This window comes from Pelobates fuscus, chromosome 3, assembly GCF_036172605.1.
Source record: "Pelobates fuscus isolate aPelFus1 chromosome 3, aPelFus1.pri, whole genome shotgun sequence".
In the NCBI taxonomy this organism is placed as follows: Eukaryota; Metazoa; Chordata; class Amphibia; order Anura; family Pelobatidae; genus Pelobates; species Pelobates fuscus.
In genome coordinates, this window is record NC_086319.1 from 320,368,672 (window position 1) to 320,386,744 (window position 18,073).

Here is an 18,073-nt window from a genome sequence, read left to right on the forward strand (position 1 = left end):
GAATGCATGCATACATACTTTGTGTGGAGAGTCTGTGGTCGATATGGATTCAAGCAATACTTTTGATTTTAAAAAGACCACACATATAAACCTTTAAAATGTATTCCTAACTGAAAATCCAATATCTTTGCAATTGGCATGATATCAACAAATGGATGGAGCTGTACAATGTGCAACCTCCTTGCCTTCAAATGACACCTCATAATACCTAGTGTGCATCTGCCAATGGCAAAGCTCACAATCTATAGGTATGTATGTCTCGGCTCCATCTCCTCTGACTTCACTCGACAGGAATGCACGCCGCAAGTACCGCACATGCATTATGCCCTCCTCTTAGGAGAAATAGCTGATGCTGGATGTCCTCATGCAGGGCATCGAGTGTCTGTTATGGGACCAAATGTCCAGTAACATTCCAGAAGTGTGTCTAGTAGACCGCCACTGGAGGCAGACTTATTGCTGCAATGTAAACATTAGTTTCTCTAAAAGTGCAATAGGGATACTGTAACCAGACCACTTCAATGAGCTGAAGTGGTTTGGGTGCCTACAGTGACTTTAAACAAACAAATGTGTGAGGTGTGACAAAATGTAAATGCAGAAATCCACACCTCTGTCCAGTGCACCTGGCAAAGCGAAAACAATTGCAATGTTTTCCATTACTTTGTGTTGTTTGAACTGGATTATGTTAATTGCTAAATTCTTACAGCATCTCCTAGAGGTTACAGGGAACCTCTTGCCCCCCCCAAACTGATCCTGCTTTGTTTTGTTATTAAAATAATCATGAAACTTCATTGATACACTGCTAGCAGTTTTGCTAGTATATGTTTAGGCTGGGAGAATAAACTATTTTTAAATGCTTCATACAGTGTTATGTGATGGCACTGCTCCCATTCTGTCCTTCCTAACTTACAGTATTTCTCCAATAGTTATTAATGACACAGTGAGAGACATTTATGGCTCTAAACTAAGCATTTTAGCCAGCTAGCAGACAACCCTGCCCCAAAACTATCAGATTTAAAAACTAGAGTGTCTATGATGCTTTCAATACCTTCAAATTTAATTTTTTTTTCTCAAATTTAATTTTTAAATTGTAACTCAATTCTTTCAATACAGTGATGCACAGAGAATTCATTGATAGGAAGAGCAGGTAAACCCCCTTTGAACAAGCAGTTTTGCAGTGACTACAACCATCCTCTTTGAAGAAAAGGCAAATATTACATCTGTTACTATTCAGAAGCTGATGCGCTGCAAATTAGTCACCATATTGGATTAAATTACCTTAATTTTTTATTAATCGCACAATACATATGTATTCCAGCATTTACAAGTCACATCTTTTGCACAAAGCTGTTTCTTAGAAAAAAATTCAACACACTTTGGTTGATCCAAGGTGTTTGTGTCTCCATGACCAAGTTGTCCATATCTTCCTAAAAGATAAAAAAAAAAAAGCTATTGTAAAGCAAGACAACATTTATTGGAATTTTAGTGTGCGAAGTGATTTGTATGAATAGCTAGGGATTGCTACTCTGTAGTGTGGGTGTAGCACCACCCACTTTACTTAAAAGGACACTGCCCTGCTGGAGGCCGAGGAGTGTTGGGCACATTGTTCAGCACTGACCCAGGTAGCACTTCTGGTGGCCACCTGCATGACTGTCAATGTAAATGCTGCTTTTTCTCTGGAAAAGGTGTTTGCAGCAAAAGTCCTGCAGTCCTTTCCTGTATACAGTCTAACTACATTAAGCTGTAGTTGTGCTGGTGACTATAGTGTCCCTTTTAAGGGGTTAAGTCATTTGCAAACTGTTTAAACCCAAAGTTGTAAAGATGGCTCCTATCCACCTCGCCCCTTTTGAATGGTTAGCTAGTGATAGGCGAAGAGTGTCAAATGCTGCTTCCAGCATTGATATGAAGTTAAGGTGCCCAGTGTTTTCCATTTAGCCAGATTCACATCAGAATTTCAAGACAAAATGTCTGCTCTCTACGAAAAAACAGAACCAGGCCTTTTATTATCACTGATCACTAGCATTTCTAACATCCCTTCTACACTTCTATCTGTTTCTGGACTTTATTACCAGTCATTAGGATTTAATGCCTGTCTATATCACTTAAAGCAGCACTGTCTGGGGACTTTCCCAATTTAGCAAATTCACACGACTATGATATTGCCAATGTGCAGGTACCGCCATTATTTTTTTGTGTGTGTTTGTGATTTTTTTTATTTGTGTTGCACAGACAATTTCATGCAGTTGTCACTGGTGCCTGTTGTCAGGATTGACTCTTAGACTTTGTCCTGGTGCTAAGAAAATCAGGTGGGGGAGAAATGCAGACAAAGTAGTCTTTTTGTTTCTTTATATCTCTTACCTTTCTCTGTGTTCCAGCACTAGGTGATAGGAGCCACTCAATGCATCCCCAACAGTATGTTAGTTTCGTAGCTGCCATCTGGTTTGATTTGTAGAAATTGTAAAATGTAAACAATGCCATTTCTCAGGCATGATGCTGCTTTCACTTGAATGGGTTACTCCATTCCTTTTGAGGGAGTGTCTTTTCTGTGCAATTTGCCCTAATTTGCACTATAATGCCCCTGGTTCTGTAATATTTCTTTAAAACCGATGTCCAAAATTGCACGACATAACTGACGTGGGGTCTTGCAATTGATTTATAAATGGTCAAAATTATATTGTGATCATATGAATCAATACCCTGTGAACGCACCTTATCAAGCATTTGCAATGACAGACCGGCGTTATATAGTGCGGAGTTTATCTATAATGGTTTCCAAGTTATTTTCATTTTAAGGGACACTATTGGCACCCAAACATCTCATTGAAGCGGTCTGCGTGCAGTATCCCTATCCCACTTAGTCCTGCAATGTAAAACAACTATCAGACAGCCACTAGAGGCACTTCCTGGATTCTACGAATACACGCTTGTATTCCTGACACTATAAAATCCCTTTGATGCTATCCCTAACTTAACCCCCGTTTCATGCAGGACTGACCCATTGTTCTGGCAGTGAAGGCAGCAACTGAGGATTGCTCTGCTTGAAATACTGTCTGTCAGCAGGGGTGCCAACAGAGAGTGGGTGTTACAGCACTGTAACATACACACCAACCCCTTAAGGTCACAACTTCTGGAATAAAAGGGAATCATGATGGAATAGTTCCGTCATGTGTCCTTAAGGGGTAAAGATGCTGGAGTGAGAGGAAGCAGGTAAATTATATAGTAGCTCCCAAATGATTTCAACTATGACAACGTATATTATATAATTAGGATTACCATATCCACAATGCGTTCAGGGATACACATCACATATACATATTGATGAGCAGTACATGAAAAGGGTTGCCCTATAGTAGGCAGAATTCAGAATGAGATGTATACGATTTAAAGAAGCACTATAGTGCCAGGAAAACCAACCCATTTTCCTGGCACTATAGGGTTATTAGGTCCCCCCCTTCAGCCACTTACCTTAATCCAGCGCCCAGCTCCCTCAGCCCTGGTGTCCTCTCCTCCCCCTCCGACGTCGGCTCCCAAGTGGAGCCGCGCACGCTTTCAAACCGCCACTAGGAAAGCCTTACTCAATGCTATGTTTTCAGCTGCAGGGTTAAAACTAGAGGGACCTGGCACCCAGACCACTTCATTGAGCTGAAGTGGTCCTTTAAGTAATTAAGCAATGAAGAATTCTGCAGAATATGAATTATACATGCTGCAGGATAACCCTTTTGATACCTTTTCATAAAATGATGTGTCTCTGCAAAAAATTGTTGGATATGGTAAACCTATATAAAATGTCAAGTTGCTGAGGAAGTTGCAAATATATGGATTTGTATGCATTTTAAGCAAAGTAAAAAAAAAAAAAAGTCACCATGATCAAGTTACAGTTCCATCCCAGAATATATATTGTAAAAAACATTTTTTATTATGTCAAACCAACGTTATATAAATCCTTATAAAAGCTATTTACTTACCCCATCCCCATGTATACAGTTCACCAGACTCTGAAAAATAAATAAATAATTTGGCACAAGAAACTTTGTTTCCATAAAACATTGGTTAGATAATTTCTTAATCATTTGTAAACTATAATGTACAAATGACAAACACATCCTGAAGAAACCTTAATAAATAACAGGCAGCACTTCCAAAATGGTTACCAACTTCACTTGCAGAACTTGATTGATGGCAAAGTTCGGCCAACAGTCCAGTTTTACATTATTTAGAAAGAGGGCTTATGCACTGATAGTTAAAGCAAGGCACACTCCCCTAATTTAAAATAAGATTCTAAAAAGGTATATTCTATAGCATCATACATTATTCTAGAATTGAAGGTATTCTGCCGTACATACACTTGGATGAAGAGCCACTGAATTAGTGTATGATGATTTTTTTCTTCTTTTAAACAGGAAGAGCTTACAAAGACAATGTATTTAAGTAGGAGAATGAAATGGGATCTTTAATCTTAAAGGTACATTTTCTACAAATACCCAGTGCCATGCTGTCACAATGCATAATGAGAAGCTCACATGCAACGCTGGTTACGGACTATCACTCCTGCAACTTGCACTCAAAGACCTTTTATATGGAATCGACTGAAATAACTAAACAAAGCTCCCCGTACTAATAACACACTTTTCTACTACAAAAATTAGTCTATGAGCTGGTGATTGACTTGGGTAAGTGCTAAGACTGCTGTATCAAATTACATCCATCTGCAAATGTACACACCGGTATTTAAACATTTCTAATATAAAGATAAATTTCAAAAAGTTATAAAATCTTTGGGGGCACATTAACTAGAATATATCGGGTGTAGATGTGGAATATGAAATTTAGCACCATAATTTTGCAAGCGTCTCCTGTTGCTCTCTATTGAAGGTACCTGTGACTAACTCCCCTTTTCCTGTGAGTTTGCCATGAGTCCTTGGAGGGGCCTGCTTGCCATCCTCCTGTCCACAGACTATGGACCCTGTAAACTGTGATATAAAAGTCTCAGTCTGTCTATTTGAATTATATGTTTCCGAAACTGAGCAGTCGCATGAACCGGAGACCACCCTGTTAAGCTTAATTGATACATTGTTGCAATTTCCACCTCAGTGGTCCAAGTGTTCGTCTGGGTGGCCGCAATTCCTATGGACGACTACGAGGTGGCGGCCATCTTGTTCGCATGGACCAAAACCGAGAATAGACCTCAGGGGGACTTAGCCGCGAATGCCCTGTAACTATTTTCGGCATGAAAACTTTGTGGTTCCCGGTCGGTTCCAGCGGCACTTAGCTGCGATTCTGTGGAACTCTTTTCAGCTATGGGACCATGCCTGCGGTCGGTAAAAACTATGACTTCCATAAAATTACTGAACCCCTGAACTGATTTGGCTGATTTTTGGATATGTTGGTCACTCAGATCAGGGCTATCAGGGCATGTAACATTTATTTTAATATTATGTGTTTAGGGACTTTTTTTTTTTTTTTAAAGAAATGTGCGTTTTTTTTGCCTGGAGATAATTGAATTGATACAGTATCTGACTCAATTATCTCCCAGGCAGAGAGGAGGTATTGTATATTTGTTATGGGGGTGTCGTGCATTTAATCACTGTTCTTATTGGTCTGTGTCTTTGTGTTGGAGTTCCCAACAAGGTCCATATGGGCAAAGGCCAGTGTGGCTACCATTAAACCAGTTCCTCTTCACCCTCAACAAAGAGTCTCATCTCATGTGGGGAGGGGACAGCTATATTCACACTGGGGATTGCTATACTCATACGCCCCTGTGTTATAATCACTAGCTCTTATAAGAGCTGTTCCTGCTATGCTCTCTGGAGTAGGAGAGGTTCACCGACTGGAAGCTGGAGCCTGGTCTTGGGTCCATGGTGGGTGACGGTCGGCGAGATCCCCAACCAAGCTGTGCCGGTTTGTGGGAGTCTATAGTGCTGATGGTGTCTGGTGAAGTGCTTAGAGTCCTCGGTGAGCACTAGGAGCATCGACTGACGGAGGCACCCGGTTGGGGTTCCAGATGGTCTGTCACCGATGACAATCTTTAACACCAGGTAGCAAACACGACAGAACAAACACAATGAAGCAAAATCCAAACACAAGGTTTCTTAGAAATTAATGTTTTCTTTCATTGATAGTGCAATGATCATTAGAATGCATCTCCCCACTATTTGCACTCACTTGTGACAGATGCTGTATGGCGGGACCCACAGCTAATCTTCAATGCTTCACATTCTTGTGGTAGATCAATCAAAGCAGGAAAAGACTGTATTGTAATAAACTGTCCGGCTTCAGCATCTTCATCCTCATTTACTTCCTCTTCTACATTCCCTCCTAATGTGAAACAGATCAAAATGTACTAGTAGATTGAGTCTATTAATTTTCACTGAGAGCCAAATCAATACAGAAATTGTATGGGAAATATGCTTACGTTCTTGAGCTAATGTTTTGGAAGGCAGACCAAGTTGCCCAGACTCATTCCATCCCCAGCAGTAAATGTCTCCACCGTCTGCAAAGTTATAGGGTAAAAGAAATAAACGGTAAAACTGCACTAATCAACAGACATCTGTAAACTGATCTGATCTGAAGAAGATAAATTTTCAGTGAATTAAAGGAACACTTCATAAAAAAAAAAAAAAAAAAAAAAAAAAAGGTTTATAGGTTTAGTAGATATATCCCCAAGGAAAACGTGTGTAAATTTGTTATGCATGTTCTCTATGGGAATATATTTCAAGCCTTCTGCGCAAGTACTTTGAGTTTAACTCCATGGAGCTAAACAACCAGGAAGTAGCACCTCCCAGGCATCTGTCTGACAGCCACAGACGTGTTTTAGCTTTCTTTAATAAAAGTGGTGGTTTCTACTAAAATAGGCACCTTAATAAAATGAAACAAAAAGATTACAATCGTCACACAAAGTACTCTAGCTTGCTGAAGTGCTTTATGTGTTTGGAGTTTTGCTTTAATCAGAGATTAAATACCGGACTTGAATTTCTCATCCACAATTGGATAGAAAAGATCAGGACAGCCTCTAATTATAAGTACAAAAAACTCTATTTCATATCAAATAAATGTAAGACTGGGTCAAAATTCACAGAAAATTCAAGCCTAATGCGTTTCATTCTAATTATCTATGATTACATACGCATTGATGCACAAAACGCACCAAGTTTCGGTTTTCTGCAAATATTGGCCCACCCCCCCTGTATAACATTTGATAACAAATAAATACTTTTTTGGGAATCAATTATTAGTGAAATTTAAATGTTCAGTTCAAGAATCAATTATCAATACAAGTCTAGTTAATATTTAACAAAGCCAAAAATATCCATACAATTAGTAGCTAAAACATATCATCGGGTACAACAGAAGGTGGAGGGAAGAAAAAAAAAGGGGGGGGGGGGGGGATTACACATACTTTCGTTGAGGTGGTAAATCTTATAGCAATTGGAGCGCACCGAAGGTGATTGCATCATTTTATGAAATAGGACATTTGTGTTTACCACAGTAGTTCTAAAAAGGGTATTAGTTGGTGGAAATCATCAGAGTATTTAAACCTCCCCATAGTATCCCACCTCCCAACTTTGGTTCAGGCTTCTCACTGGAGTGGCGTCTCCAGGATTCACATAAGGGTGGGGGGCAGTTATAAAAGGTGTGTGTATATATTTATGTATGTGCGTGTGTGTGTGTACATATATGTACATACACAGGGCTCAACAAATCCCAGGCGCTAGGTCTCTATAGCTCTCTGCTAAGCCGCGCAGGAAACATTGAAGCCGGACGCTTTGAGGCCGGCCACAGCCACAGGGAGCAGTAACCTTCCTGCAGTTCCACTCTACTCCCTCACGCGCTGTTTAGTAACATGTCATCACTCCGGATGCGGCATCACTACAGAGAGAGCACAGGGGAACAGAGAGAAACTGCAGGAAGATTAGAGAGGAGCCCCACTGGATGCCAGGGAAAGATCCACTCAATTCTTCCAAAGGTACGGAGGCTGTAAAATAAAAATAGCAATTTGTGAGTGTGAGAGAAAATGTGTGTGTATGTATGTGTCAGTGTGTGCCTGTCATTGTATGTTTGTCAGAATGTGTGTGTGCATCTTTAGGTACCTGCCTCCTCTGATTGTCTGAGAAAGGTGTTTTTACAAGCCTGTGTTCCGACGCTGTGCCAGTTTCGCCGCGGCTGGACCAGCCTCCATGGCTGAGTTTATTAATGACAAGACAAGCACACCGATACACACACAAGCTCACTACAGACAAGCTCACTGACACACACACAAGCTCACTCACTAGCACATGCACATACAAGATCACTCTGTCATGCTAAGTATTAGAAGCCTACCTGTAACTGGAGGCTGTGGCAGAACTGGGAGGCCATTTTCAGGCCTCTTTCTACAGCGAGGTCCTCTGCTAGAGAGTGGGGGCATGACTTCCATGTAGGGACGGAGTTTCCATACGGGAAGGCAATCTTTTAAGCAGGGGCAGAGCTTGTGTGCCGGGAAAGCTGCTGCACAGTGGCGGAATGAACGTAGAGAGGGCCCTGGTGCAATAATTGTTTTGGGCCCCTTAAGACACATGCCCATCGGGTAGCCCTAATTGCACAGGCCACTCGATGGGCCCCGCTGTAACCGCAACACCAGCACTGCATGTATTTCCACCATTGTGCCTTCCTTATTACAAGCAAGACATCTTTTCACGAAAACTGGAAAACCTTTTCAGGAGATGCAAGATAATGCGAAGTGTGTGTATAGAGGAGTCTGTTTATAGTGTACTTTCCTTGATCTTACCTTACCATTGGAGGGGTGGCACAATCAGATCCGTGGTGGATGAGAAGGCTGCCTATCCATCAGGGAGGTCACGAGATGAGAGGTATCTCTCTTGGAGCTCAAGCTCTTACACAGACCAAACCCCCACATCCCACCCCCCACACAGACTGACCCAAACACACAAACTGCCCCCCCACACACTGACCCATACACACACACACACACACACACAGACTGAGCCCCCATACACAAACAGACCAACCTCCCCCATCCCCTCCACACACACAAAAAGACTGACCCATACAGACACACATACTGCCCCCCCCCCACACAGAGTGATCCATACACCCACTGACTGCCTCCCCACACAGACTGTCCTGCCCCTTACACACACAGACTGAACCCCCCTCCCCCCCCACACACACAGACTGATCCCCCCCCCCTGCACACACACAGACTGAACCACACACACATACTACTGCCTCACGCTTACCAGCAGCTGCCTGGATGCCTCTGTGCAGAGCTGAGCTTCCTCTCCCTGTCTCTCCCCTGCGCTGCTCTCTATGACCTAGGCGGAAGTCCTCCCAGAACAGTGCCCCCCCTCTGGCGGCACGTGGGAACTTCCACCTCTGTGCATTGCCGCACTGTCCATCAGGCAAGTGGTAACTGACAGCACTGCTGCTGCAGCTTGTGAAGGGAGACTCAGTGCTCCCGACTTCAATTTCAAATGGGGGGGAGGGGGAGCACTGCATAACGTAGGGGGAGCCATGGGCCCTGAGGCTCCTTCTCCTAGTTCTGAAGAGTTGCAAATAAGTATGCTACTCCATATTCCAAAGGTTCAGGTGTTGAGCATAAAAGGAGATCAGGTCCCTCAGGAGTTGGGGGCGGTGTTGTAGTTTAATAAATGAAATAGTGATAAATAGTTTATACCAAAATTTAGCATAAGGGTAATCTGGGAGACCCCTAGTAGAGTAGATAATGTCTTCATTTTGCTATTCTCAATAAGATATTTGGACTTGGGGTATGATATGTCCCAAGAAGTCAGAGTATGCAGCTGTGTCAAGGCCAAGGGGGAATGCTGGGTAAGGTACCGGTGGATGGATCGGGGACAGGAAGGATGACAGCTCTACTTTGGGAGTTAAGGCATGCCAAATTCTAAGCGTAGCTGAGATAAAAGGATGCGTTTGCTGGTTTGGCACCAAAGATACTGTCCATCCACCAGCACTACCAGAAGTCTACCTATCTGCGTGACGTACTATACTACTCATAGCATAGGGGTGGCTAGATAATACCGTTTAATGACTGGGAGAGCCAAGCCCCATCTGGCCAGTGTCATGGTGTTATAGCTGATAAGTGGTTTACTTTTATGCCAAATATATTTGTTGAGTAGAGATCTGAGAGATTTGAAGAATGCATTTTGGATTGTTATTAGAATGGTTTGGAATAAGTAGAGCATCTACAGTAAGAGGTTAATTTTAATGACCCCTACCCTGCCCAACTAAGAAAGGTGTGATAATGCCCATTCCTCCAAGTGTATGTGAACCCTGTCTGATAAGGTTTAAAAGTTGGTTTGGAATAATTTGCCAAAATCTCTCATCAGACCGAGATATTTGATCGATGTGTCTAACCATTCGAAAGGGAAACTGATGATAGGGTTGGCTTGCTGTCCTGGAAAGGAAACATTCAATACATGAGACCTCGAATAATTGATAGTCAGGTTGGCTAGGAAACAATATGTGACAAATTCTTTCATCATACTGGGGAGTGTCTTGTTTGTCTGGTTTGTCACATTAAATAAGACATCATCCGCATCTGCTGCGACTGTGTTCAGTTGTCCCTACTGGAATGCCTGTAACATTTGGGTTTTGTTGAATTTGTCAAAGGCAAGGACAAAGAGCTCCAGTGATAAGCAGCAACCCTGGAGGGTACTGTTTTGAAACGCAAAGGGTCCAGCATAAGATCTGTTTACACATATCCCAGTCTAGGGCAATGTGTAGACAGATAGCTTGCATCCAAGCAAACAGGTTTGGGCCAAAGCCCATATTACATAGAGTAGCAAGCAGAAAATTCAAACCCAATCTGTTGAAGGCCTTCTCTGCGTAAGTAGACAGCAAGAAAAGACCCTTCGAGACCAATTAAGAGTGATAAATAAGAGATATGGTATTACCTAGATATTCTCTTTTTGTGATAAACCCCTTCTGATCCCTTTGTATCAGGTCAGGCAAGTAAGGCTGTAAACATTCTGAATGTATTTTGGTCACAGTCAGGAGGAGGACAGGTGGAGATAAGCTTGATACTTATTTGAATTCAGGTGTCCACTGTGGCCTCCTGTAACTGAGGTCCAAAAAAAGAAGGTTGTAGATTCAGGTTCACAGGTTATGTAACCGAGCCTGATGTCCGAATTGGTGGTGTCGTTCTCTAGTCCCAATCAAACCTGCAGATTCCATGGACCAGTCTGTTTCAAGTCTCTAGGATGGGGAGTTGGTGGAGGAAGTCTCAGTCAGCATAGCTTGCGAAGCTATGGCCCCAGGGATGGTGTGATAGAGCCCTTGCAGGTATCTGGGGCTTAGAAGTGTCCAATTGTTTAGAATTCTTCCCCATTTGAGGTGCCTATACTGTGAAATCAGGACGGGTAGCGGGAGACTTCACAGGAGCCTCTGATCAAGCAGCCATCTTCTTCAGTGGCCAGACCATGCCACCGAAATTAAGACTTTTTCTTACTTTAGATTGAAGGATAAAGTCATGATCTTTTATATACAATTGTAAAGGAGAAGTTAGCTAAGCCCAGTATTTACTATACGTTTAAGTTCAAATGACCACGGATGCGGACCTGCACCATGTGTCATAGTGGACCCTGCATAGGATGTCAGATTTACAGCTTGTGGCTTTATTTCATTATGAGTAGTGCTTCTTAGCCCTTTATTATGTGGATAATTTGCATGTTACTTTTAATCATCTCAGTTATGTCAGTTTTTGCCAACAATGTAAAATGTTGTGATGTGCACAATAACTCTTAGCATGATGTTTAAAGGTATGTTATCTGATGCTATACTTACCACCGATACAGGCAGTATGCCAACCCCCTGCTGCCACCTCTCTGATCAACAGACCATGCACAGCTTCCACAATTCGAGGTTCCAACACATCTTCTACATCCCCGTGTCCAAGTTGTCCATGTCTCAGTGAACAAAACAAATACGTATGTTACCATTAGGTTTTCATATATTTGTATTGTTTGCATGTTCCATTTAGATACTAAAGAAAAACAAACATTCTCATCATTTTAATTAGATTTAAATGGGCGGTAAAATTAACTGTATTTTAACATTTAGTTATAACATTTTCTTCTTTGAACAGCTAACACTGCCTGCTGACAGTCTACATAGCTACAATCTAAAGGTGTTCCTATAAAGTCACAGTCTCTTACTGTTTACATAAAGGGAGAAGATTATGTCTCCTCCCTTTCATAAGGGTTTAAAAATAATGGGTTGGACAAGCTACAAATGTGCTAATGCAAAAAAAATGGGTCTACTTAATCTGGAAGGACACCATAATTTCTATGGCGAGCTGCAGTGTTCATGCTTGGAGTGTATCTTTAAACAAAAGCAAATCAAGTTTGCTTTGTTTGTTAAGATCATTAACTTACCAAGCAGGTAAGGTTAAGGGAAATCTATTTTCCTGGGTAAGGTTTGCTAATTTATTTTACCATTATTAAATCATACCTTCTTTTAAACAGTTGTACTTCGCTGCCCATAGTACAGGGCTCAACAAATCCCAGATTTTACGACCCATTCAGCCCCTGAGGTGGTCGGCTGCCTATGAGTGGAGGCGGGCGGCAGGCTCATAAAGAGCGTGGGCGTGCTGTTGGTCGGCCGACCGCAAGGCTAAAGGGAGAGCATGTACGGTCGGTCGGCTGCCCAGCTAAAGGGAAGGTATGTACGGTCGGTCTGTCGGTCGGCTGGCCAGCTAAAGGGAAGGAATGTACGGTCGGTCTGCTGGCCAGCTAAAGGGAAGGCATGTGCGGCCGGTCGGCTGGCCAGCTAAAGGGAAGGCATGTGCGGCCGGTCGGCTGGCCAGCTAAAGGGAAGGCATGTGCGGCCGGTCGGCTGGCCAGCTAAAGGGAAGGCATGTGTGGCCGGTCGTCGGGAGGATTGAGGCAGACGGGTAGGCACGCAAGGGAGCTGTAACCTCCCTGCTCTGCTCCCTCGTGCGTCCTCCGGCATCACTAAACAGCGCTCTATGGAGCAGAGCAGGGAGATGACTGAAGATCCACTGGACCCCAGGGAAAGCCGAACTACTCCAGCTCCAGGTAGGGACATTGTGTGGTGTTGTGATTAAAGTGACAGTGAGTGTGTGTGTGTGTGTCGGTGAGCGCGCGCGTTTGTGTGTGTGTGTGTGTGTGTGTAGGTGAGTGAGTGTGTAGGTGAGTGTGTGTTTAGGTGACTGGTCCCCCTCAAATCACACAGGTAAGGGTTTTTTTGTTTTTACTAACCTTTTTCTCACCACGCTGTGCTGGTCTTGCCGCAGCTGGCCCTGCGTCCATGACTGCGATCATCAATATTGATGATCTCAGCCAATCCAATACTTTCCCATACGAAAGCATTGAGAGGCTATTGTGCATGTGTGGCAAAACGCCATGCTGTGCCAATCAGTATCTACTCATAGAGATGAATTGAATGAATGCATCTCTATGGGGAACATCCAGAGCCTCCATGCAGAGCGTGGAGACGCTAAATGTAGGAGCTGCGTACTGTGAGGCAGTGACCCGGAATGCACTGTAGAGGCCGTCTGAGTGACTTTCACTAGAAGTGTTACTAGACAACAATGTAATACTGCCTTTTCTCTGAAAAGGCAGTTTTACATTGAAAAGTGTGGAGGGACAGGTTATAGACACGAGAACAACTACATTAAGCTGTAGTGGTTCTGGTGACTATAGTGTCCCTTTATGAATTGTATTTTTGACATTGAAAAACATGGCTCCTAGATTCCAAGCAAATATTTAAGCGCTGCCATAGTAAAAGGGTGCATAAAAAATGCACAGGGAAGCAGTGATTTTAAGGCATCCGTGCAAGATTCATTTTCTATAAGTATCCTTAGAAAAAAGTGAATTATACCGATAGTGTGGCAGAAACAATTGTATGATCTCATTAGGTCTCCTGCATCACACACATTGAGGAAGTCCATTAACAGATGAGCATCTTACCTCCCAGCTCCCCATGTGAGCACCGCGTGGTCTGATGTCAGAAGAACAGCATGCTCATTTCCTAAAGACAACTTGAGAGCTTGGACTTTAGGCGGAAGCTCACGAAAAAATGGGGGTTGGGGGAGAACATATCCATTATCTACCAAAGGAAAAGCTAAAAAAAAAAAAAAATCAATCAAAATTATAACAGCACTTAAAATAATAACAATAGTAACAATTTTATAATAGATTTTTGTTTTGTTTTTTCATTTTAATTTTTTCATCGGTCTACTCTTTCTCAACATGAAGTGTATCCCATCTTACTCCAAAAACATGTACGAAGGGTTTCAGTTTAGCAGTCTGCAATATACTATACAAAACAAACTGCTGAAGTAGAATTTCCCGATCCCTCTGCTGTGCTCATAAACTGCTATTTAAAGGATAAGCTTAGCAGTGCTATAGAAAATAGATTATATAGATAGGGCTCAAAATCTCCACTAGCAATTAGCGACTGAAAATGTAGCCCTAGTGAGTAGCAATTCACAGCTGGTAAGTTTGCCATGGGCTCGCTAAGCTTGCAGTGGTAACATTTAATGCCTCTATGGTACTGTGGGACTTACATTTTTACATTGTAAATGTAATACTTTGTATGTTTTAGAATGGTTGTATTTCTTACCTGTGGTGTGCTGGGCTCTGCACCATTACTCAACTGCTTCTTTGGAGAGCACGACGTTCCGCATCTGAGCTACACTTGTAGTGCAGGGCTTAGCTAATTGACTTAGAGCAATCAGTACTGCAGAGCTTTGCTCAGGAGAGCCAACAGAAGCTCCTGCCTAGGAGCTTCCAGCTCTCCATATGATGTAGTAGAGATGGGGAGTGGTGCCAGCAGACCGCCAGCAAGAATACAATCTGTGTGTGTGGGAGGGGGTGACACTTCTTATACCAGCATGCTGTTGTGGTTATGAAGCTTAGAGTGTCCATTTAGGCTCTACATATGTGTGTGTATATGCTATTATAAATATATATCACAAGTGTCCCTAGAAAAGTAATTATTACATTTTGAAGTCAGTGTGGATACTGCACCTGCTTGCTAATGTCCACACCATAAAGTTTGGATTACCAGCTTTGTGTCCATTAGGCAGATCCATTTTCCACAAGGCCTCTGGTAGAGCATCTTCTGGACCCAGAGAGTTGGTTCCCCAACATTCAACACGGTCTTTGAAGAGCACCATCAGGTACTTCTCTGAAGGCAAAACATCAAGACATCCCAGGCCACGGGAGTGGAGATACTGCCCCGGCAATGCTTTAATAAACCCTGAGAGCAGAAGGGAGTCATCACCTGAACAAAGACACAAAATTACTATTAGATACAGAACAAGTGAGTTTAACAAAACCAACTCTAACCAGAGAATGAGAGAAGCTAAAGTATGTACTGTACATGTGGAAGTGTATGGATTGTTGCACTGGCCCCCAGGCTAATTAAAAACTGATAATCTCTGTTGGGTTCCAGGTTCCTAAAATGAGCCAAAGTTTCAGAAGAAAATTAAAAACTCCCAAACAGCACACTTATAACATAAATAAAACATTTTATTCAGTTTCCACTCCCAAGAATAGTATGGAAGTCACCAGCAGCGTCTGTGTATCTGAGATTTCCGACCAATTTTATATTTTTTTATTACTTCAGGCAAACTGCATCGTAGAGAACCTTTCCCTCCCCAGTTTAAATACTCTCAATAACAGAGAAGCACAAACACATTACCTCTCAAATGTATGTCATAGATGACCTCATCGGTCATATCAGATACACAGTTGTAAAATGTATTTTTCATGCTCGAATAACAATAATTACCTTTACAGGTGTACTATTGCTAGGGATAGCAGTTATAAGGATGTGTTCCCAGCCAGGTAATTCTTAATTGATTAACAGAAAACAAAACAGGTTGCCTAAGTTGTAGCATGTGGACTTAATATGGAGGTTATGTACAAAAAGGTGCTGTGTTCAGAAAAGTGGTGCAAACATGGAAAGGTGGTGCCTGCTGGTTCTATAAGTTTCCATAGTGACAACCCCACTTTTTGTACTTTAAACCACTTTTTAGAACATGACACATTTTATACATGTCCTGCCAAGTGATTAATCTATGAGAAGTCATGCAGCATATACATGCTATATACAGCATAAACTGGCTATATACAGCAGGGCAGCACTTTTCACGCCAGGCCCTTCAACATAAAGAAAGTGTCCAGTCAATGGTAGTGAACATGGCAATGATAATGCCCCCCCCCTCCCCCATGATGTAATACTAGCTATTTATCTTGCTGCTTTATAGATGGGGTGATACAATAGGCCCAGCCTGTCTCACCTGTCAGGAAGGCTGTGTAGCTCCAGGAAGGGATTGCTTTAGTTATGTCTTTACTCTCTACACGTGTTCCTGGGATGGTCACTGGTTCTGGAAGCCTTACACTGGGGTCCTCCCCTTCCCCGAGCTGCCCGAAGCCTCTGTATCCAAACCCATACCACACCATTTGTCCCCAAATTAGACCATGAAGGCCGCAGATCCCCGGCCTCGATTAGTTCCCTGCGCGGTGAGATGGGGACGGTCGGTCCGTATAGAGTGTCTGCACATGCTCCGATCAAGCGCCCACTGAGACGGAGTCAGCTGACTAGCGCATCCTGGCGGCTACAGACGGTAATACAACACAAACGTCCAGGCTATAGGTAGAAGCAGGCAGTTCCAGTCTGCTCTGTTGGATTCTTTTTCTGAAGATTAGACGCTCTGTTAACCAGTTTCTATGTCCTGTCAGTTTAAAAATTACGATTTATGGTATTGTGATATACCTTTGTCTTTACTAATGTATTACCATTGTTACTTTTGCTCCTTTTATTGACTTGAAAATGCAAATAAAGAATAAAAAAATAAAAAATGAATTATGATTTATGTGAATATTTTTATTGCTAGAGAATAGAATAAAATAAGTGACTTTATCCTCTCACTGCATATACTAAATTTCATATACTGGTGTATGTCTTCTTTATCCCTTACTTGCATTTTATTCCATAGTACCATGCAACAGTAAGATCATATAATGTAACGTTAACCCTGTCTTTCAAAGTACCTTGATCATTATAGTAAGTAATAGAATATAGAAATACTGTTCAAATTGTAGAATCTCAAAACTACGGAATTTACAAAGAATGGTTCTGGGGCAAACTTCTCAACATGGAACAGTTTCCATATTTGCAGGATTTTTTTGCACAATCAAAGATTTCAAAGTGAACTTCAGAATTTAGTTCAAAGTATCCAAACTGGAAACATAGCTGAGTAAAGAAATGTTTTCCAAACTGGCTATTTTGCCATTTTATAGTGTCCCTGTTTGCACTATATGGACACTATAGTAACCAGAACAACTGCAGCTTATTGTATTTGTTCTGGGGAGTATAGTCAGGCTTTTTGCAGTGAACAGTCTTTTCAGAGAATAGATAGTGTTTATATTACAGCCTAGGAACACCTCTTCTGGCCACTCCTCCTGGGGCAGCAGCACACTCAGTGTCTCCACCCTCTGCATGGAGACCCTGAACCTTCCTCACTATGAGATGATGTTGATTGCACACCCTGGCCCACCTCCTTGGCTGAGATCTTTAGAATTGACAATCTCAGCCAATCTAATGCTTTCCCATGGGAAAGCATTGTGATTGGCCGAGATCATCACTTCTTGATGTCAGCCAACGAGGCACATCAAGGACACAGCCAGCACCAGGAGACTGGAATAAAGATAATATTTTACTATATTTAGGGGAGCAAAGAGGGACCAGTGGGGCTAGATAGTGTTCATTTAAATTTGAAATTCACTTTGTATTCTCACTTTAGTTAATAACTCTGTTGGATACAAAAAACAATGGAACCTTCTACAAGTTAAGTACTTCTAGAAGGTTGCATCAGGATGGCTCTTAATACAGAACATTGCATGTGTTCCTAGTTTGCTGCATTAGATAAATCATTTGACCTCACTTTAACTAATCTTTGCATAAACCCATTCATCTGTTGGTCACAAAGATTTCAAAACTTTGTTGGGAATGTCCACATATATATTATTTTATTAAATGGAGAGCAGGTTGGTATACATCTCATAACATAAATAAGTTAAAAGGAAAA

The 18,073-nt window shown here is 42.1% G+C and overlaps 1 protein-coding gene across 1 annotated transcript; it reads right to left on the minus strand.

Moving 5' to 3' along the window:
* Positions 1-1,266: 1,266 nt before the first annotated feature.
* On the minus strand, positions 1,267-16,591 carry RCCD1 (RCC1 domain containing 1). The gene is made up of 8 exons (XM_063448928.1): positions 16,283-16,591; positions 15,043-15,261; positions 13,944-14,097; positions 11,797-11,918; positions 6,410-6,487; positions 6,160-6,312; positions 3,963-3,992; positions 1,267-1,424 (listed from the first exon to the last, which is right to left on the minus strand). Exons 1-8 carry the CDS (start codon positions 16,443-16,445, stop codon positions 1,288-1,290), a joined length of 1,056 nt encoding a protein of 351 aa, XP_063304998.1. The 5' UTR covers positions 16,446-16,591; the 3' UTR covers positions 1,267-1,287.
* Positions 16,592-18,073: the final 1,482 nt, after the last annotated feature.

What these genes read in the sequence shown, in the direction of transcription:
- RCCD1 (XM_063448928.1), bottom strand. Translation starts at nt 16,445, where the DNA reads ATGGTGTGGTATGGGTTTGGATACAGAGGCTTCGGGCAGCTCGGGGAA. An exon ending in CCATACAGCATCTGTCACAA is followed by an intron (nt 3,993 to 6,159) that starts GTGAGTGCAAAT and finishes TTTATTTTTCAG; the next exon opens with AGTCTGGTGAACTGTATACA. An exon ending in ACTGTATACATGGGGATGGG is followed by an intron (nt 1,425 to 3,962) that starts GTAAGTAAATAG and finishes TTTATCTTTTAG; the next exon opens with GAAGATATGGACAACTTGGT.